The 25048-nt window shown below is 53.5% G+C and overlaps 1 protein-coding gene across 3 annotated transcripts; it reads left to right on the top strand.

Annotated features, from left to right (window-relative positions):
* Positions 1-3105: 3105 nt before the first annotated feature.
* On the top strand, positions 3106-24393 carry SCARB1 (scavenger receptor class B member 1). 3 transcript variants are annotated; one of them, XM_066199626.1, is made up of 12 exons: positions 3106-3325; positions 7138-7295; positions 8933-9074; positions 9525-9728; positions 10087-10182; positions 10765-10877; positions 12691-12857; positions 13489-13607; positions 14661-14734; positions 15561-15612; positions 16078-16224; positions 18535-19264. In XM_066199626.1, exons 1-12 carry the CDS (start codon positions 3206-3208, stop codon positions 18658-18660), a joined length of 1518 nt encoding a protein of 505 aa, XP_066055723.1. In that variant the 5' UTR covers positions 3106-3205; the 3' UTR covers positions 18661-19264. The 3 variants fall into 3 exon arrangements, with proteins under 3 accessions (XP_066055723.1, XP_066055724.1, XP_066055722.1); XM_066199627.1 differs by having other exon boundaries at positions 3107-3325; positions 19174-20875; XM_066199625.1 differs by lacking the exon at positions 18535-19264 and adding an exon at positions 22433-24393 and having other exon boundaries at positions 3109-3325.
* The last annotated feature ends 655 nt before the right edge of the window (positions 24394-25048 follow it).

Below are 25048 nucleotides of genomic sequence, written 5' to 3'. Positions count from 1 at the left end.
GTTTTGTGTCCCGAGTTACATGCACAGCCGTTCGTGACATTGCCAGACTCCGGGCTCTCGAATAAACAATAATTATGTAGTTTCCACAGACAAAGGAGTTGCAAAACTGCCTTATGCAAGGCTTCCACATGCCTGGTGATTGTAGCTAATCCCTCAGCCGTGGTTTCCCCGGGGTTGTATAAGTGTTCTGATACCTGGCTGCAGCTCAGTGCCCGCCTGCAGATGTTGTGCAGCTGTGGGCGTTGTGTAAGCAGGGAAAGCTGTAGATGCTCCCGGGTCGGAAGGCTTTGAAACAGCTCCTGGTTGCCCAGCAACTGCCCTTATTTTGGGATTAGTGGAGAAACAGCGGAAGGGTGATCCTGCAGCTCTGTCACAGGCTGGGGTAACAGGATGTCTCTGCTGGTCCTGCAGCCCTTGGGCTGGAAAAGTGGGGTGGGAAGTGTAGATCTCATCAGTTACGGGGTGGACTTGTTTTTTTGTCAAGCTTAATGGCATTAGGCAAGCAGCAATTTCAGATGTACTTACTGGAAATCTGAATGTGCCTCATTCCAGCTGTGCCCCAAGTGGAAATGCTGCTGAGCTGAGCTTTCACAGAGCGGTTTGTGTATGCCAGAGAAGCTCTGGCAGAAGGGAAGTTCCCTGTGAAGGGAGGTGGAGGTTGCAGGAGGGGCTGCTGAGTTAACCATGGGTGTGTGGGGACGGAAAATGGAGAGTAAAACAGAAATTTCCTTTCTAGGAGTGCTGGGATGGACTCAGCTGTGGAAGGGGATACAGTGGGAGCTCAGTGATGGTCTCAGCTGGTGACTGGCTTCAGGGGGACCAGAAGGGATCTTACACTGCCTGGGTGGGATAACAGGGTGACTCCAGTAACACCAGTTGCCTTTAGTACTGTGGCCTGTAAGGAGCAAGTCTGGAGCACCAGGATGTGTACTGGGGGAAGCATTTGAATGCTAAGGAGCTAAATCCTGTGTAGGTGGGAGCTGGTGCTGTGCCATCCTGGACATCCTGGCCTCTCCCACTGCAGTGCCCCAGGCTCTGCCCACGCTGCCCTGGCTCCCTGAGCTGAACCCCAACAAGTGCAATGAACAGTTTGCCACTGTGTGGGCTTTCTGTCCTCTTGGGATGTCAGAATTCACAAACTGAGCATCTCAGGTGTCCCTGCTTAGCCCAGGAGACGGTGTCACAAATGCAGGGAGAATAACTGCAAGTGGTTCTGATTTAAAGGCAGCCTGACTGCTATCAGGGAATGACAAAAGCCTCCACAAATCACTGCAGAGCTGTCTTCTAAGAAATCCTTTTATTTTCAATATCTCATTAAAAACCTTTACCGTGGCATATTCAAAAACCACGAAGCTGGACAAATCTGTAAATGCCCCGAAACAGGCTGCAGCCAGGCAGAGCAGGAAGCCTGCAGGAGAAACCTGGGCTGTGGTCTCAGCCTCTGCTGACCACGAAGGGAATGGCATGAAAGTTGTGTCAGGAGGGTTAGGATGGGTGTTAGGAAAAAGTTCTTCCCACACAGGGTGGGAAGTGGTCACAGCACCAAGCCTGCCACAGTTCCAGATGAGTTTGGACAGCACGCTCAGGCACAGGCTGGGATTTTGGAGCTGTTCTGTGCAGGTTCTTCACTCGATCCTAGAGGGTCCCTTCCAGCCCAGGACATCCCATGGCTCTGTGACCTCTGCAGGTCCCTTTGCTGGGTTTGAGGAACCTCAGGGCTCACAGTGGCAGCACCCGTGAGCAGATACCACAGCCGGGGTGGGATCAACCACAGAACAGCAAAATTTGATGAGAACAGCAAAGCGTGTCAGAAACTTTAAGGTTGTCAGGACATCTTTTGTTCTACCCATGGCAGAACATGCTGTTCCCAGAGATCTTTTCACAGCTTTGTTCTGCAGCGCCTCAGGGAACCTCCTGGATTTTCCTGGGGTTTACTGGGATTTGAAGAAAAATTCCTTTTGCAGCATTTCTTGGTAAAAAAAAAATAAATTAAAAAGTAAAAGAAAACACAGCTTTTGCTTTGTGCTGTTCTGAGGGCGTTGCTGCTGGGAGAGGGGGCCCACCCCACAGCAGAAACCAGCCAGGATTGAACAGAGACCTTGGTTAATTGATAATTAAACAGAGTTAACTGGTTATTAAACACAGGCAACTATCAGGGTAAAAGGTGTAGAAGGAAAAAATAAAAGTCACAATGAAGTGTAAAGATACAAATGCAGATGTTCCACCGAGGTGGGGGCCCTGCCTGGTGGCAGCCATGAGCTGGTCTCCTCTCTTTGTGCAGGACAGTGTGTGGCAGGTGGAAGCACTCCAATTTCCAGATGTATTGGCCCCCCTGGGACAATGGGACGTTGCACGTGGTTGATTTAAAACAGGTTGTCACAAACTGGACTCTTATTTTCTGCTGCCTTCTGGATGCTTCTGGGGATGAGTCTCAACAAGGATTTTATCCAGGGCCACTTTCAGATGCACAAGACAGACTATAAAGACCCAGTTCCTTGGAAAAGCAGAGTTGAATTAAATGAGAAAACAGAGGCAGGTTAATGGGTGATGGATGTTTACTCCTCAGGCAAGACATATACAAATATACACATGAATACAAATACATTTGTGTATTTTTTGTCTAGCATGTAATGACAGAAGAAGGAGGAATGGCTTCAAACTCAAAAAAACCCAAGATTAGATTAGATATTAGGAAAAAAAATTACTGCGAGGATGGTGAGGAATAGGAACAGGTTCCCAGAGAAGCTGTTGCTGCCGCTGAATCTTTCGAAGTGTCCAAGGCCAGGTTGGACATTGGGGATTGGAGCAACCCGGGAGAGTGGAAGGTTTCCCTGCCTATGGAAAGGGGGCGGAACGAGATGATCTTTAAGGTGCCCTCCAACGCAAACCCATTCTATTCTACAAACCGCCTGACTGAGCGATAGTTCATCTATTTACATAGGGCCTTTCTCTCTGTATTTCCCCAATTTGCCCGTTTTTCCGCCCGCGCACACGCGTTCACACGGCCGCCGCGCTCCGCTTCCCTTTCCCGTCGCGGGAGGGCGTGATCAGGGGCGTGGCCTTCCGCATCAAGCCCCGCCCCGCCCCGCGAGGCCCCGCCCCTCCGGCCGGGCCGGGCCGGGCCGGGCCGCGGGGCCATAAAGCGGCCGCGGAGCCGGGACCCGCTCCCGGTGCCGGTTCGCTCGCGGTTCGGCTCCGCCCCGCCATGGCCGTGGCCCGCCGCAGGCTGTCCGTGGGGCTGGGGCTGGCCGGGGTGGCCTGCGCGCTCCTGGGGGGCTGCCTGCTGCTGCTGGGGCCCGTCATCGTCCGGCAGCAGGTCATCAAGGTCAGCGGCGTGCGCGGGCGGCGCGGCGGGGGCTCGGTGCGGGATGTGCGGTCGGTGCAGCCCGTGTGTGGTGCGGGGCTCGGTGCGGGGATGCGGGGCCGGTGGCGGTGCGGAGCGGGACGTGATGCAGGCGGTGCGGGGATGCGGGGCTCGGTGCAGCCCGTGTGCGGTGCGGGATGCCCGGCTCGGTGCAGCCCGTGTGCGGTGCGGAATGCCCGGCTCGGTGCAGCCCGTGTGCGGTGCGGAATGCCCGGCTCGGTGCGGGATGTGGGGCTCGGTGCAGCCCGTGTGCGGTGCGGGATGCGGGGCTCGGTGCAGCCCGTCTGCGGTGCGGAATGCCCGGCTCGGTGCGGGATGCGGGGCTCGGCGCAGCCCGTCTGCGGTGCGGGATGCAGTGCTCGGTGCAGCCCATGTGCGGTGCGGGGCTCGGTGCGGAGTCGGGGGCTGGAGCCGGTGCGTGTTTTGCCTTGCGCGGTCCCGGGAGCCGAGCGCTGGAGGTGGTGGTGGTGGCAGTGTCGCCGCTGCAGCTCCGAGCAGCCTCAGGCTCTTCTCACTCTGGGCAGATGCGGGCTCGGGGTGTTCCGCCCTTGGTGGCAGCAAATTTGCCCGGAGTGAGCAGGTTAACTGGGCACCGCTGGTTAACGAGGGCTCTTTGCATCACTGCAGTTGGCTGGGGATGCCGCGCTTGGCAGAGCATCACCCTAAGCACCCTCCCTTCCCTCCTGCCTGTACCTGCAGCACCAGTTATTCTTTTCGTAAATAGATGAGCAGACTGCCGGGCTCACACGTGCTCCGGTGAGATGCTTTCCCAGCTGGAGACAGGATGATGTGCAGGAGCAGCCTCCAAGTTATCCTCTCTCCTAGACTGAAAGCCTGAAGAGTTGCTTCTCTCAAGACCTGTTTTATCCACAGGAGAGGTCGTGAGGCTGAGGAGGGTTTGTCCCCAAAATGTGGGGCTGCGAATGGAGCTGTTGGTCTGTTCAGTAGCTGCTGCACAGTTTTAGGAACCAGCGCTCCTGTCCCTGCTCCTGGGACACCAGTTACCCTGCTGTAGTGTAGAACTCATCCCCACATTTAGCCAAACCTCTGTGTCCCTGTCCAGGGCAGATGTGCTCCCTGCCTTGGCCTTTCTCCAAGCCTCCACCTACCCAGGTCAGCCCCTGAAAATTTGCTTCTGATGAAAGAGGTGAACAAACACCCCAGAGCCAATGGCTGGCAGTGAGTGTGGCGCAAAGTCTCTGCCGAAAATGACCTACTTAAACATACCCCTTGGAAGTGCTGCTGGCTGGGCAGAGCCAGACAGTCCTGTAGATTAAACAGCACAAAATCTTTGTTCAGTTTCAGGGCATCAGGAACTGGGACCTGCAAATAAAAGGCTGAACGGCCCCTACGGAACAGAAATGACGTTTTTTTGTGCAAAAAACCCCTTTCTGCCCTCTTTTTAGCCAATCCTGATTCTTTCAACCTAATTAGCTAAGTCCTGGTAATTTGCAATGAGAGCAGAAGATGAGGAAAAGATCAACCCTTGTTTCTCCTCCCTTCACCTCAGGCCCTTGGTCTCCACATCTTCAACATGATGCAAAATTGCCTTGAACTTATATTTTTTCCATTTCATGTTAAGCTGAATAACTGAGTGATGGTGGGTGAAGACAAACATTCAGACAAGACCCCTGCTGAAATTCCTGGGTTGCTCCTCAGAGTAGTGTGGGTGAGAGGGGCTGGTAAAGGCTGCTTTGCCCATCCTGGCTCCCCGAGCCCTGTCAGGATGGTGTATCCTGGTGGAGAAGCACTCAGTTACAGAGGGGTGGCTGTTTCAAGGATATCTTTGGGTGAAATCTGCAGGGAAAGATGTGGGAAGCAGGGAGCTTGGAGCCTGTCTCCTGCCCTGTCTGCACAGGGGGGCTGGCCCTGCAGAACCTGGGGATATTGCTTTTCTGGAATGCCACAGACCTTGCTGCCTGCGGTACGAGCTTGCGCACAGTGAGGCTGCATCAGCTCAGCCCTCTGCCACCCGTGGCTGCTCCACCTGGGGGCTCTGATGCTGCCCTGGGTGGCAGGAGCCCTCCTTTCCTTGCTGATGGAGCAGGGGGAGGAGGAGGGTGCTGAGAGGACGTGGAGGGTGAGGTCTGGCTGGCACCCGGCTCAACTGCTCCTCCCGGTCTGCAGGGGAAACCTCAGCTCTCAGTTTTCCTGAGCGGGGTGCCTCCCTCCTGGAGAGGCAGGATTTGGATGCTGCGGTGGAGCTACTGCTCTTCTGGCCCCATCTGGAGTAACCAGTTCCTCGGGAACAAAGATCAGCCTGGTCAGGAGGGGTCAAACATCTCCATGACCCTTTGCAACCCGTCTAGTCGACTAACGCTCTATTTTTATTTCAGCCGTATGACCGTGTTTGTTTTGACCTAAAAGTAGGTTAAATTTTAAGGCAACCCCGTTTTAGGGGATCTGAGCAGCACCTGTGGGGTGCCTTGAGCTGGGAAAGGCAGCAGGGAGCTGGGATGTAGCTCCATCTGACTGGGTACTTATTATAAAAATAAATGCGTGTGCAACAAGTGGTCAAGGGGAGTGCAAGACAGAACAAGCAGTTAAAAGAAACTAGCTGTTCTTGGTCAATCAGTTTGACACTTGGGAGTTAGGGTTGTAAAGCAGACTAAATAAATGTTTGTCCTACTACCCCTTCTTTGGCATGAAATCCTTGAGGCTGGCAAAATTAGAGCAGCATGTGGGCATGGAAGTGGTGGTGGGAAGGGTTTGCCAGGTTGGATGGGTTGCACAGAGTTGTGGAGATGCCTTCCCAGGGGGTAGGGCTTGGATGAGGGGCTTGCAGGGGCCTGAAATGCCTCAAGAAAGATGAGGTGTTGTGGGCAAACCTCTGGCACCTCACCTTCCCTGTGTCAGCAAATAAGTGCCCAGTGAGACGGAGCTGCCCCAGAGCAGGAGCTGCTCCAGCATAAAGCCACGTCTCTCCTCCTGCTGGTGGATCAACCCCACTTCCATAAGCTGCCTGCATCACCTCAGCAGGGACAGGGATTTGTACTTGCCGAAGAAATTATTCTGGTGGAACACACCCAAAGTAAATGCTCAAGAAGGAACAAGCTCTTTCCCCTCCTGCAGTGCCCCGGGGGCAGGGAGGGAGTGGAGGCAGATGTGCCCCTGTGCCAGGCCCTGAGCTGAGGAGGGCTCACGCTGTCTTTGAGCTCCTGCAGGCATTTCCCAGGACAGTGATATGGCAACGATTGTGCCTTGCCTTTGACCTGCCTCATGATCAGCTGAGTCAATGCAGGTTGGCAGCTCAGAGGAGGCAGAGGTGTCCTGTGCTGGGCTGTGGGGACACAGCAGGCTTGCCATCCTAGTTCTCCCTTTTCTTTTTGGGAATCCAGTTGTGAGGATAGCTGTGCCACTTCTCCTCGCTTGCTTTTAGCTGTGTGGAGCTGTCAAACCCATGAGCAGAGGCCTTTGAGGCAGGGTTGTTTCTGCCAGACTAGTAAAACAGAGCGGTGAATAATTCAGAGCCAAGTCTCCAGCACGTCAAAACACTCAGAAACCCTCTGGGCAGGACTAGAAGAGCTAAGCCTGAATGAATAAACCAGCATTATCTATCCTGTGGCATAAACCTGATGCTTCTGCACACACAGGAGTTCTCCCTGTAGATCTGGCTGGGTTTCAGTCTGCCAGACACACCTGGATCCTCTGGAGAGCTTCTGTTGTAGCTGCCACCTTCATTGAGCTGAGGGTGGACGTGTTCATCGGAAACCAAAGAGCCCAAAACATTGTGCCCCCTTATTTACTTATTTATTTGTTTGTTCTCCTTACAGAATGTCAGGATCAACCCCAGCAGCATCTCCTTCCAGATGTGGAAAGACATCCCTGTTCCTTTCTACCTGTCAGTGCATTTCTTCGAGGTGCTGAACCCCAAGGAGATCCTGCAGGGAGCGAAGCCGGTGCTGGGCCAGCGTGGACCCTACGTGTACAGGTCAGGTTCCCCTTGTGGTCCAGCCTGGCCCCCGTGCTGCCTGCCAGGCTGCTCCTGGCTCCTCTGGCAGCAGGACGTGGCATCAGCAGGCCTGGGGAGAGCCCAGGGGCACTGGGTGTTACAGTGACCCAAATTGTGCTCTGATCTTGCTAAAGACACACGTAGGACCTCTGGCCACTGAGACAGGGAGGTTGGAGTTGTGGAGCTCAGTCTTTTTCTGCCTTTTGGGCAGGCAGGAGCTGGGCTGGTACGGTCCAAACACGGGTGTGAGGGGTGGTGGTGGGTGACCCCGTCTTCAGAGTGCTCTTCTTTTATCTTTTGTGCATTTAAGAGCCCAGCTCTTGAGCTGGAACTGCCTCAGTGTCAGACTTCATGGGTCAGCCTGAGTCCTTATCTAATGCGAGACCCGGGATGTGACACTGACATGAGTGCTCTGGTCATGGAACTAGAGCACTGACAGTGGGTCAGAGCCACACTCAGCAGGGCTGGGGCTCTTAGCCATGGCTGAGGAGGGTGGCTGAAGCCCAGGTGTTCCTCAGCACCTGGAAGAGGAAGCAGTGATGGATGCTAAGTCGAGCATGTAAGCTTATGGGGATAAGGAGTGATCTTCAATCTCTTAGTGCCTCCAGTAATGTGGCGAGGTTGAATCAGCAGCCTAAGCAAGCTCATGTGGGCAGATTACAGGTTAATCCAGAGCTGCTGGGGCAGTGTGAGGAGAAACCTGCAGTATGTGCAGCGTGTGCCCTTGTTTCCCCCCGTGTGCCTTCTGTATGTTGCCGTTGCATCGCTCCCTTGGCTTGGGGAAAAGCTTCACTCGCTGTAAATAAGAATAAACAAAGGGGCAAAGCTTATTAGTGTCCTTGTGTTCCTGCTGAGCAAGATTAGTGCCCTTCCCTAATGTGGGCTGTAAAACAGAGGCTCCACAGTGAAGGACTTTGTTTTTTGCTGGTTAGAGCTGAGCTTCAGCTCCTCCAGGAGCAGCAACAGGCTTGTGATGTTGGGGACAACCTCTCACTGCAGAGCTCTGGGGCTGCCCCTGTGGCGTGGGCTGAAGTCTGGCAGCCCTGGGCAGTGAGCGGGACGTGGATGGCCTGAAGCCCTGAGGGGCAGGAGGTGTGATTTGAGCCCTGAGGGGCAGGAGGTGTGGAAGGTCAGGCTGCCCTGAACCCAGGAGCCATCGGGGAGCTTGGGAGCAAATCCGCGTGGGCTGGCTGGTGGAACATGTGGCACCTTGGCTGGTCCCCTCCTGTCTGCAGGCTGTTTTGGTGTGTGGGTTGCTGTGGCTCTGCGTGTCTGGGCACCTCTCTGATGTGGCTGGGCCTTCCAGTGGCTCTAGGTGAGACAACAGAGAAGATTTATGGTTCTGTTTTGGATTTCTTGGGTAGTGAGTTGGGAAGGAACACTTTGTGTCTGCAAGAATCCAATCTATCGGGGATGCCTGGCTCCTGGGCTGCCCTCTGCTCCTGCCAGACCCTAAGCCTGGTTGGGGTGGGAGGTTTCTATCTGTTCCCACACTGCCCCCCCAGGGGTTTGCTCTCCCCCAGCAGCAAGCCCAGGCCTGTGCAGCCCATTCTTGCTCCATAGGCTGCAGGGGCTCTGCCTGGGGGTGGTTCCCATGATCTCCCATCTCTTTGCAGGGAGTACAGGAATAAAACAAACATCACGTTCCATGACAATGACACCGTTTCCTACCTGGAGTACAGGAACCTTTTCTTCCAGCCACACTTGTCCAATGGCACGGAGGACGAGTACATTGTTGTGCCAAACATTTTGATGCTGGTAAGTTGCTTGTTGCCTGGATGGGTTCCACCTTCTGGGCTTGAGGGGAGGGTGGTGATATCCAGCACTGAATCACTGAATTACTGAATCATTTTCTTGTAGGGCTTAAGCCAGATCAAGCAATGAGGTGGTTAAGCTTATATAATGCAATTTTCTGCTTTTTTGGTATTAACTGTTCTGTTCTGCTGCTACTGTTCCAAAACCAGAGTGTGCAGAGCAGCTGGTCTTGAGTCTGCAATCCCATCTGAGCATCCTGTCGGGAAATCAAGCCTGTGAGCCCTCAGCTGCTTTCTTCCCCAACTGAGGAATAAATGAAGAACCTCAGTCTGTCCAGAGGATTCCTCTGGGGCTCTAGATGGGGGCAGCAGAGGGATTTTGGTTATCACCAAAAAATGCTTCATCTTCGGTAAAGATGGGGCTCTCATCCCAGGGGTTTGTTTTCTTTCTCAGGGAGCAGCTGTGATGATGGAAAAACTGCCCAATTTTCTGAAGAGTTTGCTGAGCACAGCCCTGACTCTCCTGAAGCAGGAGGCATTCATGAACAGGACGGTGGGGGAGATCATGTGGGGCTACGAAGACCCCCTCATCAACGCCATAAACATGATTGTTCCCGGCCTGATCCCTTTCAAGGGGAAGTTTGGATTATTCATTGATGTAAGTAAAGTGATCTTGGGGATAGCTCAGACAGTCAGCCAAGGAGAAGCTGAGAAGCTGGCGGGGTGTGGGGCACCCCTAGAGCTGATGGGGCACCCAGAGTCAGTAACGTGTTTCAGCCTCGCTGTGAGCAGCAGATTAAACCAACCATTCCTTCTCTCTGCAGTTCGACAACTCCGGTTCAGATTAAACCAACCATTCCTTCTCTCTGCAGTTCGACAACTCCGGTTCAGATTAAACCAACCATTCCTTCTCTCTGCAGTTCGACAACTCCGGTTCAGATTAAACCAACCATTCCTTCTCTCTGCAGTTCGACAACTCCGGTTCAGATTAAACCAACCATTCCTTCTCTCTGCAGTTCAACAACTCCGATTCTGGGCTGTTCACAGTGAACACAGGCATGAAGAACATCAGCCAGGTTCACATGGTGGATTCATGGAACGGGCTGAAGAAGGTGAGTGTCTGGCGCTGAATATGGGGAATGCCTGGTTGAAAGCAGGGTGAGCTGAAAGCTCTGGATGCTCTTGTGTGGGAGTCAGGTTTGAAGAAAGCTTTTACAGGACTTCAAGTGCTGCAGCTTCTGCTGTAGCAAGCTGCCAGGAGGCAGCCATGTGGCAAGGGGCTTTTCAGGATTAAATTCATCTCCTCGTGGGTTTCAGTGCCCTCCCCTGCAGTGCTGTCAGAGCTGGTTGCCTCTGATGGCTGAAGTCTCTCCTGTGGCCTGTGTTGAAGTTGTTAAATACTCTTGTTAAAGGATGCTTCACCCTTCCCCTGTGGAATTCTGCTCCCAACTAAACTCAGCTGGATGCAGAGATCAACTTCTGGGGGCAGGTGGATCTTAATTACAGGTCCATTAATTGGGTGGATGTTTGGCTCATGGAATCACGGAGGATGGAAAATAATGTGCTCAAAGACAGGGAAGATCTTTGATGCTGCTCAGGAAGCAGTGTGGGGTGGTGGGCATTCCATGCAGGGGCGCAAGCTGACTGCAGCAAGCTCGTCCTTCTGAATTCTCCTCTCTACACCTGTCCCACAGGTGAACTACTGGCGGAGCAGCCAGTGCAACATGATCAACGGGACAGCAGGAGAGATGTGGCCGCCCTTCATGTCCCCGACCTCCCTGGAGTTCTACAGCCCTGATGCCTGCAGGTGAGAGGCCACAGCAGGTGGCAGGACACCCTGTGCAGTGAGGCAGAGGGCTCAGGATTTGTTTCTGTAGCTAAAGTTCAGCTGCAGTTAGGGTTTGCATTATCTGAGCTTTGCAAACAGCGTCGCTGTCTAATTATCAGCATCTTGGGGTGTCCATAAATACCTTCCAGATCACTGGAGAGGTCCATCTTGCCCGGTTTAATCAGTACAAAATAACCAGATGTGGTTATCTAATTGGAGATAAGATGTGGGCAGTTAGAAGGAGAAGTAAGGGTTGTCAGAGGGAAATGCAACTGTAACTGCAGAACTTTTTCAGCTGACTAAACCCTTTGAGAGATTATGTCAGGGGGGAAATTCGTGCCACCATTTCCTAGCTCCTTCATTTTTTTTTTTCCCTTTTTTTCTCTTCTGCTTTTATAAGACAGCCTGACCTTAACTGATCACACAGGGGTTAAAGTACCCCACAGAGCTGGCCTGAGGCTGGGAGGGAGAGGAAGCAGGCACAAACCCCCTGTCCCTAGCTTGGGGGAAGGTAATTCCAGCTTTGTAGATAGTGCTGCAAAACAAGCAAGTGCTCCTGTTGAATAGAGAACAATGACCTCTTCAGTGAACAAACAGACAGCTGAGCCAGGCACCAGCACAGGGATTCCTCCACGCAGGGGACATCAGCAAACACCAAAATGACCCCGAGCCAGCAGCTTACAGGGAAGTTTACCTGTAACCAAAGTTCAAACACATCCCTGTTCCTGTAAAACTACAGAAACCTCTGGAACAGAGCAGGCCTTCCAGTGAACAGGAGGAAGCAGAGCTTGGTTTGTTGTTGGCACAGGAGGCTCCTGCCACACGGAGCTGTGGGGAAGTGGCTCAGCTGCTCAGGCAGCGCTGTGTCTTCTCCCCAAAGCTCTGCCTCAGCCTCTGCTCACGCACAGTCACAAACACCAGCCGCCTTTCTGCAGGGCAGGCGGGGCCCATCTCCTGTGCCCTGTGCACACAACGTGCACCTGATGCTGGGAGGCAGCTACCGAGGTTTGATCCTGCTGATGTGCTACAGCAACCTCTGCCTCCTTGCTGGAAGGTGAGCAGAGGCAGGAGGCACACTTGTAACTGCTGAACATGCCCTGAGCCCCCCATCAGAAGGCCTCTGTAGGGATGAGCATCCCCTCGGCCTGCCCAGGCTGTCCTGGCAGCCCACTGTGACCCACTTACACAGTCTGTGATTCCCTGATCCCTGCAAGCCTCGCTCAAGTGCGAAGGGAGCAAATTTTTTTTTTTGTCCTGGAAACTTGCATCAAACCTGCCCGGCGATATTGCAGCACAACATCAACAGCCTCCAGTAGCAAAGGGAAAAAAAAAAAAAACAAAACCTTGCTGTGTCACACAGGGAAATTTTCCACTCCCCTGGCAGCCTGTTGCTGGAGTTGGGCTGTGAAAGGGATTTATCCAGTGTCCCTGCCCTGTAACGGAGCACTTCAGAGCCAGGGCTTGCATAAAGTGGGTATTATCTCTTGGAGAGCAGCCCTGGGGATTACTACATGCCTTTAAACAAATCTCACCTGGATGTAGCAAACAGACTTATAAGCCTGTGGTTTCTCTCCCTAACTAGTCCTGACCAAACCCTTTAGATGTGCTTAAAAACATGGAAAGCAAAAGGTTTAAATGCTCATTCCCCAAAGCGCTGCTCTGAGGGTTTATCTTGATCTCAAAGTCTAAGTTACATTGCAACTGCATCTTATCCAGCCAAGATAAGAACCCATTTTCTGGGCTGGGAAACCTGTTGGCTAACCCTGCTCCTTCTCCACTGAAACCCTTGCAGGTCCATGACACTGGTGTACGAGCGCTCTGGGAAGTTCCAGGGTGTGCCCACCTATCGCTTCGTGGCGCCCAAAACCCTCTTTGCCAACGGCACAGACTATCCACCCAACCAGGGCTTCTGCCCCTGCATGCAGTCTGGCATCCAGAACGTCAGCACCTGCAGGCTCAGTAAGTCCTTTTTCCCCCCTGGCTCTCATCTAGTGGACCAGTGTTAAATTTGAGGTGCAACACGAGCTTGGCTGTCCGAAAGAACACAGCTCTAGTGTCTTCTGGGGTGTTGAAAAGTCCTGGTGGGTTCTGTTTGCACTCCCACAGGCCTCTCAGCAAGGAGGGAAAGAGGGAGAACCCTTGTGCCTAAAGTTCCTTCAGTGCCAGCCCCATGAGAGCCTGGCATTTGTGGGAATGCCCAGGGATACGGTGTGGGAGCATTACAACCCCTGGGCTGGCCGGGGGAGCAAGGAAGAGGCAGCCCAATTTAATTTAATTTGGCGACATTAACAGTTCACTTTGGACACTGTGTGTCATGCTACAGTGACAGTTCAGCCTGGGTGTCCTGACTCGTGTCTGGGAGCTGGAGTTACACGCGTTGTGTGCTGCACAGTGCTGGGGGAAATTGGGTGCTCCTTAACCCTCCCAGATCAACGGAACAACCTGCAGGGAGGGCAGGAGATTGCTGGCTGGGAGGGGAAAATAGAACAGCCTGTTCAGAACAAGTACTGCAAGGGCTTAAAACCCTCAAAAAGAAAAAAAGCTCTTAGGTGGGTGTGGAGGAGCTTAAGGTGTCTTTCATCTCATCCAGATGCGCCGATGTTCATTTCCCACCCTCACTTCTACAACGCCGACCCGTCCCTGGTGGATGCAGTGGAGGGCCTGCACCCCAGCAAGGAGCAGCACGGGCTTTTCCTGGATGTGCACCCCGTGAGTGACCCCCCCAGGGTGCTCCCCTCACCCCAGGGGCCGGCCCGGGGTGGGGGGGACCCTGCCATCGGCTGCGTGCTGGCGCCGCTCTGCTCTCGTGGCGCTGACTCCAGCAGGTTCCATAGTGCAAAGACTGGCCAGGGCATGTGCAGATAAAAATGTCAAAGCCATAAACTAATTGAATAATTAGCCTGGCTTCTGGAGAATTGCAGGACTAATTATAAACATAATTGTTTCGATAAGCACAGTGAAGTTGTTTCCACTGACTCAGGCCTATAACACCAGGAGGTGTATCTGGCAGCAGCCCAGCTGTGCCCCAAATCTGCAAGTGCGCATTGCCATGAGAACTGGCTGGCAAACTCTGAAGACCACGCTGTGGCTCAAGCTGGCAGCTCCATTTTTGGGCTGGCTTCTTCCACTCCCTCAACCTGCCTGTCAATCTGGAACTGGCTGCTTTTGCACGGGGCTGCTGCTGTGTCACGTACCTGCAGCGTGAGGGTGAATTCTCTGATTCACCCTCACTCCAGAGTGGAAAATTTGGGGTGTCATGAGGTGTCATTGTCCCAGCTGCTGAGGAGAAAGGGACGTTGGGATGTTCCACCCACAGCCCGCGGTGTGCGTGGTTAGTTTTTCCAAATGTTCAGCGATGTTTACTCAAGCAAAAAAAAAACCTATTTCCCTCCTGAGGTAAGGTAAACTGTGTGTCTTATCTAGACATTGGGCTCTGACTGCTTTTCTTATCGCAGTTATGAAAATCTAATTAAGTTTATTACAGTATCAAACAGCTACTGATACCAGTACAGTTAAGTATATTCTTATCAAGCTGCAGGCTGCTGACTACAAACAGGGACAGTCCAACAAAAATTCTCTGCTTGTAAAAAGCTGCTGCAAAACTGCAGAGTCAGGAGAAACCAAGATCTTAATGGGTGTCAGCAAGACCAGCTTTGAAGTGTGATGTTTTCATGGTCTTTGAATGTTGCTGGAGAGGGTCTGTTGGTCCCCACAAAGTCACTTGGGAGTTCCTGATGATCTGGTTGTTCTCTTCCTCTGCAGATGACTGGCATCCCCATGAACTGCTCCATCAAGCTCCAGCTGAACCTGTACATAAAGCACGTGGCTGGTATAAAGTAAGTGGTCACCTCCTAGAAATGTCCACCTGCCTTCCCTGAGCAAGGAGTTGTGCTGGTGCTGAGCTTGTTGCAGAGTTCACTCTCCCCAAAGATGAAGCAGCTTTACCATGACCAGTTGCCCTGTGGCTGGAGCTGAAACATCAGCCATTCCAGCGGCCACAAGTTCCATCCTTTAGCAGTGCCCAGTGGCTGCCTGTTTGCTCAGCTGGTGGTGCAGTGTCCCTGTCCCTGGGCAGACAGCTGACTGTTCCTCCAGGTGAGGCAGGAGCTGCTCACCCACACTGTGCTGCCTCTCAGGAGTCACCTGCAACATGGAAAGGCAAAACCCCCTCTGCCTGTGAGGCGGAGAGTGAAACCTGTGTCCCAAAGACATTCCCAGCTCTGTGAAAGCAAACAGGAGGTCTCTGTAACCAGTCCCTGTGGTGCCAGATGTTAAATGCCAGCAAGGGTGGGACTGTGCTCTCGCTGCTTGGGCTGGGGGCAGACAGCTGCAGACAGCCCCCGTGGTGCCATCCAGGTGGCTGGAACAGGAACTTTAGCATTCTGAAATTAGTTTCACTTCCCTGGAGCCCAGGTTTGGGATGGCACTTACTGCTGTCCTCGGGCAGTTAAGCCCCCGTGGAAGCACAAGCTCTGCTCTGGCATGGAAAGCACCTGGTGCCCCAAGGTGGGAGCAGCAGGGATTGCCCCCCCCTCATGCTGCTTTCCTGGCCGCTGTCAGTCTGTCAGACACGTCCCCTTAGGAAGGATTATGGGGCTAATTGTGACCTGAGCAACCCTGAACCTAAGCACGTGTTTCTTTTTCAATTTTCTTCCCCCCCAGACAAACAGAGGATATTAAGCCGGTGGTCCTGCCGCTGCTGTGGTTTGCAGAGGTGAGCTGCCTTCCTCTGAGGTTCTGCAGAGCCTCTCCTGCTTCCCCATCACCCAGCGCTGGGGAGACTCCACTTTGGACAAAGCTTTAAGCCAGCCAGACTAATTAAGCACCAACAGAAGGCTTTTCAATACTTGGCTATGCCATTAATCCCTCTGAGCTGAACAAACCCTGCACTATACTGGGTAAATCTCTGGCTCTGCCCTAGATGTGGGGTTAAATAGGGCCCTGGACAGGGCTGCCATCATCCCTGTCCCCATGTGGGCCAGGGAGTGCAGCCTCCAGCTGTGGGTGCACGTCCAGCTGACTCCCCCTATTTAGTAGAAAGCTTTTTAACCTGACTGAATCTTGCATAAATCCCCTAATTTATGCTGGGAGGTGGTGGGAGAGGAATCATTCAGCCGCTCTGTCTCAGGCCTGGGCAGGAGGGAGGTGGGCACTGACAAACTCTGCCTTTTTTGGGCAGAGTGGATCCATCGAAGGCTCAGTCCTAAAGCAGTTTTACACCAACCTGGTGCTGCTCCCCTCGGTGCTGGACTACCTGCAGTACGTCTTCCTTGGGCTGAGTGTCCCCCTCATTGTCTCAGCAGCTGTGCTCATGGCAATGACTCAGGTAAGGACCTGCAGGTGCCTGGTGGGAAGTGCTGCCAGTCAAATCAGGCTCAATCAGACGACGTGGTTTGGGCTGACAATCTAACATGTCTGAGGAAACATTGGCTGATGCCACCAGCAATCTCCTGGTGGTGCCAGGTGCCAGCAGAGAGCAGCAGGACTTCCTCAGCCGTCTAGAAATCGGGCTGCAAATAGAGAACATGAAGCATTTCTGGCTTTTTTGGTGCACAGCAGTGATGAAAGTGGCTTCCTGGAGGAGGAGGAGGTATTCCTCAGCTCACCCAGCTAATGGAGAAACAATCCTGGTTTTTCAGCCCAGTCTGTGCCATTGCACAGATCTGCATCTCTGCAGGGTCCCAGCATTTTTGCAGGCAGCACAGAGCCTTCTCCAGAGGATGGAGCTCTCTGAACACAGCCTGTTCAGTGAAATGCGGTTGCTGTGCTCTTGCAGAAGGGGCACAGCCACTGTGGCTGCTTCTCAGCCCTGCACAGGTTCTGTGTTTCCTTGAAACGCTCTTGATTCCTGTGCAAACTACTCTAAAGAGCTCTGAAAGTGAAACCCTCAGAGCCTTGCTGGACCTGGGCTTACCTTTGAAGCCTGCTGCCAGCTGGGCTGTGGGGTGAGCTGTCAGGACTGAATATAAAACAGCCAAAACACCCAGTTTTGGGAGATCTGTGGCTCCACAGTGATCTGGGCACACTAAGCTCTCTACAAGCTTCAGTTCTGGAAGTGGAGATCTGACTTCCCACCCTAACCCCGTATCAAAGGAAGCTGATTTAGCCCTGCACGCTGCAGGGGTGGCTGAGGCTGGCTCTAAAGCTGCAGAGGTGAAGGGGCTGCTGGTGGGGATAAAAGGCAGTGCTTGCGATGAGAGCAGGCTGAGGGGGAGCCTGTGTGAGGGGCTGCCTTTGCTCAGCTGCCTCCTGCCCTTCCTGAAACACCAAACCCACCCCGAACAGCGCCAGGCTTCTCGGAGCACCACGTAATTGGATTTTAATCAAGTGTACAATTACTTGAGTGACTTAAACACATGATCCCAAATCCCCTTGTTGCTCCGCGCACTTCCCTGGCAGGGTGGGAGTGATGCTGGGGCCCAGCGTGGAGCCCAGAGCTCACCACCAAGCCCTTACAGTGCTCCCAGCGTGGTCCTGGGGTGAGCTGCTCCCTGCAGCACGTGTGATGAGTGGCTGCTCTGGCAGACAGACAGGCTGCCCTCTGCTACATGACCCCAGGGGCTCTGAAATAAAAGGGCTGGGCAGCTATTTCTAACACCTTATGCGGCCCTGAGCTGGCATTTCCTCACCCTCCTTCGTGCAAGTCTTAATTCCTCGTATCAAAGAGGTTCAAGCGTGCTGGAAAAGGTCAGGAAAAAGAAAAAAAAAAAAGCTGGATTTTTAAACTCATTCAAGCCAACTGAATATCTGCTTGTGAAATCTCCTAAACCCAGGCATAAGCCAGCTGTATTTCTGTGCTCAGCCAAAAGAGTCATGAAGTGTTAGAACTAAAAATCAAGGGCAGGAAGTGCCTGACTACCTGGAAAGTGATTCAAAAGCCTCCATGACCTTACAAATCTCTAAGAAAGCTGTACCACAACACATGAACTGTCTCCACCTAATGAGCAGATAAGAGGTTGTAAACTGGAAGACAGCGATTTGCAGCCAAGGTGTGTTCCTCATTTGATTTGAAGTGTTGCTGATCTAGCCCTGATTGCTTAATCCGTGCGCAGTTCTGCCTCCCGAAGTCACAGGCCGTGCCAGAGGGGACACAGAGCGGGGACATTGTCCACACCTTCACGTGTCTGCCGGCGTGAAGGTCTCCCTGAACCCAGCTCCTCCCTCTGCTGTGCCTCTGGCTCCTGGAGGGAGCAGTGTGCTCTGAAGCCAGTAGAGCAGATGAGGTGCTGTGAAACTCTTAAATCTTAGTCTAGTTGGTAGTGGAGCCAGTTTGAAATGCATCTGTTGGCCTCAAAAAAAAAAAAAAAAAAAAAGAAAAAGAAAAAAAGAAAAAAGCAGCATCATCTGTACAGGTGTAAAATACCCCCCAGGCGTTGTTGCGTTGCTGTGATGGCCTGAAAAGCCCACAGTGTGGTGACAATTTCAAAAGGCAAAGCAGACCATTTTAAAACTGGCTTGACACTGAACGAAATCTTAAATAGGACCTAGTTTAATCTAAATTTCGAAATCCTCATTTATAACCCGATTCTAGTTAAAATGGTGATTTCCCCCCCCCCCCCCGGATCTCCTCCGAAAATTGGAACCCTCGTGAAATTCTTGTCCGAGTGCACCATAAACTAGACTGATTGTCTTCTAGGAGAAATGCCCTTTATTTTGGAGTAGCAATAAAAAGAGCTCAGACAGTAATAAGGCAAACCAGGCCACCTCTGCCAAAAATCTGCCTCCGGTTAAGGGGACGGTGTTGCAGGAAGCCAGACTGTAGGTGGGTACCCAGTCAAGGTAAAATGCTTTTCTCTCCTCCTGATCTGATTAAACCTCACTTAAAACCGATCAAATGAAACGTTTGCTGTCCACATCTCCCAGACGTGCCCTCCTGGCAGAGCTTTGACGGAATGGTGTTGTCTCCTGGATTTATTTGGGGCAATTTAGATCTCTTAATGCTGGCACTTAACCAGGTTGCAAGCACGTGCTCTTATTGTTTCTCCCGGTGTGATCTGCAGCCCTAATAACGTCAGCAGGGACTGGGGGGAAAAGTAGGATTGGTGTGAGGAAATATTTTCTTTGCCTGGTTTTTTTTTTCCCCCCCCCATCTCTGAGTGTTGGAGTTCCAGAGGTAAGTTTTTTGAATGGGTAAAAAAAAAAAGACTTGTGGGGTAACAGAGGTCGGTCCACTGGTGGGTGTCACCCCCTCCCCTGCATGCAGGGACCCTCAGCAGAGAGAGAGGCTTTCAGGAGGGGGTTTCTGATGTATAAAATATCTGGGTTTGTATTACAGGAGCACAAAATCACTGAGTCGTTGAGGTTGAAGGGACCTCTGGAGGTCATCTATCCCAATCCCTCTGCTCAAGCAGAGTCACCTAGCTCAGCACCATGTCCAGATGTCTCTTAATGCCTTCAGGAATGGAGATCCCCCAGGGCAACCTGGTCCCGTTTTTTACAGTTCTCACAGGATTTTGGAAAAAAAAAAAAAAAAAAGGAAAAAGAAAAAAAAAAAAAGTATTTTTAAGTGTCCAGATGGAATCCCCTGTGTTTAAAGTGCCCCTTTGCTCTTGTGCTGTCCCTGGACACCACCAAGAGGAGTCTGGCTCTGTAACTTGCACCCTCCCTTCAGAACTTTGTTTTCCGTGGTAAGATCCCCCTGAGCCTTCTCTTCTCGAGGCTGAACGCTCCCAGTTCTCTCAGCCTCTGCTCACATAAGAGACAGTCCAGTCCCAAAATCACCTCAGTGGTTCCTTTGCTGGACTCTGCCCAGTGGCTCCATCTCTCTTGTCCTGGGGAGCCCAGGGCTGAGCACAGCACTCCGTGCGTGGCCTCACCAGTGATGAGCAGAGGGGAGGGATCACTCCAGGACCTGCTGCCAACACTCCCAGGGCAGCCCAGGAATCAGCTGCCTGCCTTTGCTCCCCTGCCACGCTGCTGGCTCACCTTCAGCTCCGTGTCCCCAAGGCCCTCAGGTCCTTTTCTGCCCGGCTGCTGCAGGGCTGGGTGACCTTTAGTGTGTGGGGGGTTGTTCACCCCGAGTGAAAGACCTTGTGCATCCTCTTGGTGAACCTCAGGAGGGTCCTTCCAGTCCGTTTCTCAGCCTGCTGGGGTCCCTCTGGTGTAGCAGCCACTGCCCCAGGTTTTGCAGATCATTAATAAAGATATTAAACAGGCCTGGACCCAGTATTGACCCCTGGTGTACACTGATGGTTGCTGGCCTCCAACTCAGCTCTCTGGGCCTGCTGTTGAGCCAGTTTTCAGTCCACCTCACTGCCTGCTCATCCAACCCCTGCTCCGTCAGCTTCCCTATGAAGGTTTCATGGTGTCAAAATAGTCCAGGCAGACAATATCCACTGTTCTCCCCTGGTCTACCAAGCCAGTCGTTTCATCATAGATCATCAAGCAGTTTCCCCTTGATGCAGCCCAGTGACTACACTTGATGATTTAATTGTCCTTCGTGTGCCTGGAGGTGGTTCCTAGAATTAGCTGCTCCATCACTTCCTCCAGGGTGAAGGGAGACTGACTGCTCTGTAGCTCCTGAGGTTTTCCCTCCTGATCTGTTTCAAGATAGGAGTGACATTTCCTTTCCTTCAGTCTTTGAGCCAGGACTGGTCAAAGACAACAGGGAACGGCCTTGCTGTGACATGAGCCCACTCATCCCATCTTGGTCCGTGGATCTGTGCATGTCTGGGTTCCTCAAGTATTCTCTGACCTCATCCTCTTCCACCAAGGGTGCATCTTCCCTGCTCTGGACTTTCCCCTGGTTTCTGGGGTCCCCTGCCTCATTCAGCCCCAGGCCCTCGTGGTTCCCTCTTCCTTTTGTCACCTGGGTACTTAGAGAAGCCTTTCTTGTCCTCTGGCATCCTTGGCTGGATTCAGTTCCAGTTGGGTTTTGGCTTTCCTGTCTTCATCCCTGCATGCTGGGAGAGCTTCCCTGTGTTCCTGCCAGGTTACCTGTCCCTGCTCCCACCTTCCATGTGTTTCCTTTCTGCATTTGTCTTTGGAGCTCCTGGTTCATCCATGTTGCCCTTCCTGGCTTGGGATGCTTGTTAGGGTGGACTCTTGTTGAACTTGGAGGAGGTGACCCTTGACCATTATCCATCTCTTTTTGCCCTGACCGTATTCCCTCACCTGAGGTCTGTAGACACTTTCAGAATCATTGACACATTAAGGCTGAAAATTCCTCCAAGACCTTCAAGCCCAAAAACTTCACCCGTTGACCACCAATGCCCAAAGAGTCTCCAGGTGCTCCCGGTGGCATCGCTGGTGCCCACACTGGAGCAGCAATGGGCAATAGTCAAAGGGTCAGACAAGCCTCGCCGTCCCTCCACAACACCCCGATCCACGTCCCCAGCAAGCAGAAGGCTCTGGGTGAGGGGCAGGGTGGTGTCTGTGTCCCCAGCAGCAGGAAGTGACCCACTCCTGTCACCTGCTGCTTCCTCCTGAGGTCCTTGCATTAATAGTGTCAGGCCCCACGTGGTCTGTTGGAAGGCCCAGCTGGCTCCTGCTCAGCCCTGAGCGTGGTGAACCTGTTCTGTAGGTGTAAGCGTAAATGTTTAGGTGAGGAGGAGCTGCCAGAAGGCTCCACCTTCCACCTTCCCCAGAGGCTGCACCTGTATCCTAGGAATGAGTGCAGCCTGTGAGTGCTGCAGCTGCTGCCTGGGGGTCTCCAGGCCCTCCTGTCCCTCAGCAGAATGTCCCCGTCCCTTCCATCTCGGGTGCTGTGCAGCTCACTGCCTGTCCCGCAGCTCCTCAGGCTGGGTGTTCAGGTGGTGTCACAGGTGCTGCTGGGCAGGGATGGGAATAACCTCACCTTGGTGGGGCAAGAGGTGCAAAAAGGAGGTGCAGGAATCTTCCATTTAAGGAAAGGGTCCTTTGTTGCTTCTTATCTTCTTTTCTGCCAGAGTCAGGATTAAATGCTCAAGATGGCATTTCGTGTTCAGACTCAGGTGTTTATTAAATCTTATCTGTGTTACAGTCTCACAGGCCCTGAGTTCTACAGCATTTCAAGCTAACAAAGTAAAAAACTCCTATCTCTTTCTCTACAAGGCCTTTTAAGAATAAACTGCCCAATTATGAAATGACACCTAAATTATTTTTACTTTTAACCCAATAACCAACCACTCGTGGCCCACAATGCTGATTTTTCTATCCAATTACAAAACCTCACCCAGAGCCATGAAGAAGAAGGTGAAAAAGAAGGACTGACCTACACCCTAAATCCTCCATCTTGCTTTATATCTATATTACTATATTCTAAAGCCTTAAACTCTTAAGTTTTCCACCCTGTGATATCACACACTTCTATTCAAACTCCACACCCACACTCCCAGTGCTGTCACTCAATTTTGGGAGCCTTTTCCACGGCCTCAGGTCAATGCAGTGTTTGCCTGGGGGTCAGTGCCTGTCAGCACAGAGAGTCTGGAATTCTCAGAAAGTCTAAAATTCCAAACCAGGTCCTTGGAAGAGGCTGGGGGTGGGCATGGCCCGGGTGGGGACAGGGTGGCACCGCGGGGTGTGGCCGGGCTGTGACCTCTGTCCCTCCCCTGCAGAGAAGCGGCGGCGAGAAGAGCCCCGGGGCCCCGGCCAGGCAGAGCAAAGCTCCCCCGTCCTCCTCCGAGACCACACCGCTGCTGCAGGACACCGACACCCCGAGCCAGGACGGTGCCGAGGCCTGAGCCACCCACCCTGGCACAATTCCCACCTGGACGGGCTTCCCAAGGGACACACTGCCCACAGGGACACGGCCACCCTGCAGGTGACACCTGCTTCAGTTCCTCTCTGGAAGGTGAAGCCCTGGACAACTCGGCGTTGACCCTGCGCAGCACGGGATAATCCTGCTGCTCAGCATTCCTGCTCATCCAGAGACCTCCTCCACACAGGTCACCCTTGTCACAAGACCCCTTGTCCCCAAGGGCCAGCCTGAGCCACTGCGGCCCTTCTCTCCGGTGGAATGAAGATTGTTGCTGACTGATCTGAGAAGTTATTTGCGATTTAAAGCTGCCTATTGCTAGGGATAAAAGGCGCTTTAATGGGAGCCTTTAAAATAAATGAGGTTTGTGTAGGTAGCACTGATGGGATTTAGTGATCTTTTTAAAAGCCGCTGTTCATCTCACCAAGTGGGGCACACGCTGTCCTGGAGCCACTCACAGTTTTATTGCCACTTGATGTCACTGGGCTGCACTGCAAATCATTCCTGGGTGCTGTCACTTCAGTGATGTCTCTTCCCACAGAACCTGGAGCCTGCCTGGGGTTGCTCCAGCTTTTGCATGTGTTGGAGAGTAGTGGCGACTTTCAAAGCCCCAGTTCTGTGCCATGACCTTGTGCTCCACAGCGATTCCAGCTCACAGCCCTGTTACTCAGTCTCTCCTGGCTGTAGGGGACTGTGTGAGATGAGCCTTGGCAGGAGCTGGGTGGTACATCTGAGCTGTCACTCAGCTCCTGGCAGTTGTCCCTGCTGCCTGCTCAGCCGTCCAGGATCAGCTCTGGAGTGGCCGCTGGCACCGGGAGGCTGTCAGTGGCTCTGGTCACACTGCCTGACCACGGGGAGGGGGAAGCTTGACCCTGTCCTGGCGTGTTAATGAAGATATTTGTGCTCTTGAGAAGGAGGAATACGTGCGATCATGAAAGTAACAGTGGCCTTAAGTAGGGTTTGATTAAAGTATTGCAGATTTCTGAAATGGTGTCTTGGGTGACCTGGGGGTTCATGTTTCCTGGGTGGTCCTGGGTCACACTTTTGTGAAAAGGAACCCCAAAGACCATGAATATTTTTGGAAAACTCCTATTGTAGTTATCTACCACACCTGCCTTGGCCACTTCCAGCCAGGAGTTTGGGAAACCAAAGGGGGCAGTGCTGGAGCATCTGGCAAGGATGAGACAGGGGTGGGGAATCTCTGCTCTGGCTTGGAGCAGAAGACCTGTGTGTGACATGGATACTCTTGGGGTCTGGGAACCTTTGTCCAGGACTGCCCTGTGACTTTCTAGTGGGGCAAGCAATACTTTTACACCTCCGTTCCCCTTGCTGAGCAGGAAGAGCGCAGGACCTAAACCCAATTCTTCCTGGGCCGGTGCATTCCTTGCTGGCCATGTCCCGGTCCTGCAGTGGGCCTGGGCTGCCTGACCATGGCAACAGCCGTGATAGAGCCCAGCTCTCGACAGGAAAGGTGGCACACTCCCTGAAATGTGTCTTGCAGGTACGACAGCACCGGCCAAGTCCCCTCTTGTGGCCACTGCTGGGTTGTCTCCGTGGCACAGATCCCCACTGAGAGTGACTCTTAAACCGCAGCTGTGAACCCGCTCTGGCCTTGGATCCGAGTGTGTCCATCGGCGAACAGCAGCTGGCAGCCGCTGCGGGGATGGAGCCGTGGTGGGGCAGAGGCTCTGGGACAGCGGAGGGCGCAGCAGCAAGACCCACGCGTGGGCTCCCTGCGCGACGCTTTAACGACATCACGGTGCTAATTGCAGTCGGGCGAGTGAACGCCAATAAAACACGGCAATACCGCTCCGAGCACAAGCCCTGGCGGGTGGGGTTTTTTGTGTTTTTGGAGAAGAACTCGGTACTTTCACCGGCGCTGCTGCCGGGGGCGGGGGGAGCACGGCGGGATGGCGGCGCTGCAGCGCTCTCTGCGGCCGCCCGAGGGCGCTGTGGGGCCGCGCACGCTGCGGGACCTGAGAGGGACCCGGGGGACAGAGGGACACGGGGACGGGGGGACAGAGGGTCTGATCCTGGGGGACAGAGGGACACGGGGACGGGGGGACAGGGGGACGGGGGGACAGGGGGTCTGATCCTGGGGGACAGAGGGACACGGGGACGGGGGGACAGAGGGACGGGGGGACAGGGGGTCTGATCCTGGGGGACAGAGGGACACGGGGACGGGGGGACAGAGGGACGGGGGGACGGGGGGGACAGAGGGTCTGATCCTGGGGGACAGAGGGACACGGGGACGGGGGGACAGAGGGACGGGGGGACAGGGGGTCTGATCCTGGGGGACAGAGGGACACGGGGACAGGGGGACAGGGGGTCTGATCCTGGGGGACAGAGGGACACGGGGACAGAGGGACACGGGGAGAGGGGGACAGAGGGACACGGGGACAGAGGGACACGGGGAGAGGGGGACAGAGGGACACGGGGACAGAGGGACACGGGGACAGGGGGACAGAAGGACCGG

Source organism: Chamaea fasciata, unplaced genomic scaffold, assembly GCF_029207755.1.
Source record: "Chamaea fasciata isolate MVZ Bird 193981 ecotype frontalis unplaced genomic scaffold, bChaFas1.0.hap1 SCAF_18, whole genome shotgun sequence".
Taxonomy (NCBI): Eukaryota; Metazoa; Chordata; class Aves; order Passeriformes; family Sylviidae; genus Chamaea; species Chamaea fasciata.
The sequence above is the reverse complement of the archived record's forward strand: the minus strand, read 5'-3'. Positions and strand labels throughout refer to the sequence as shown.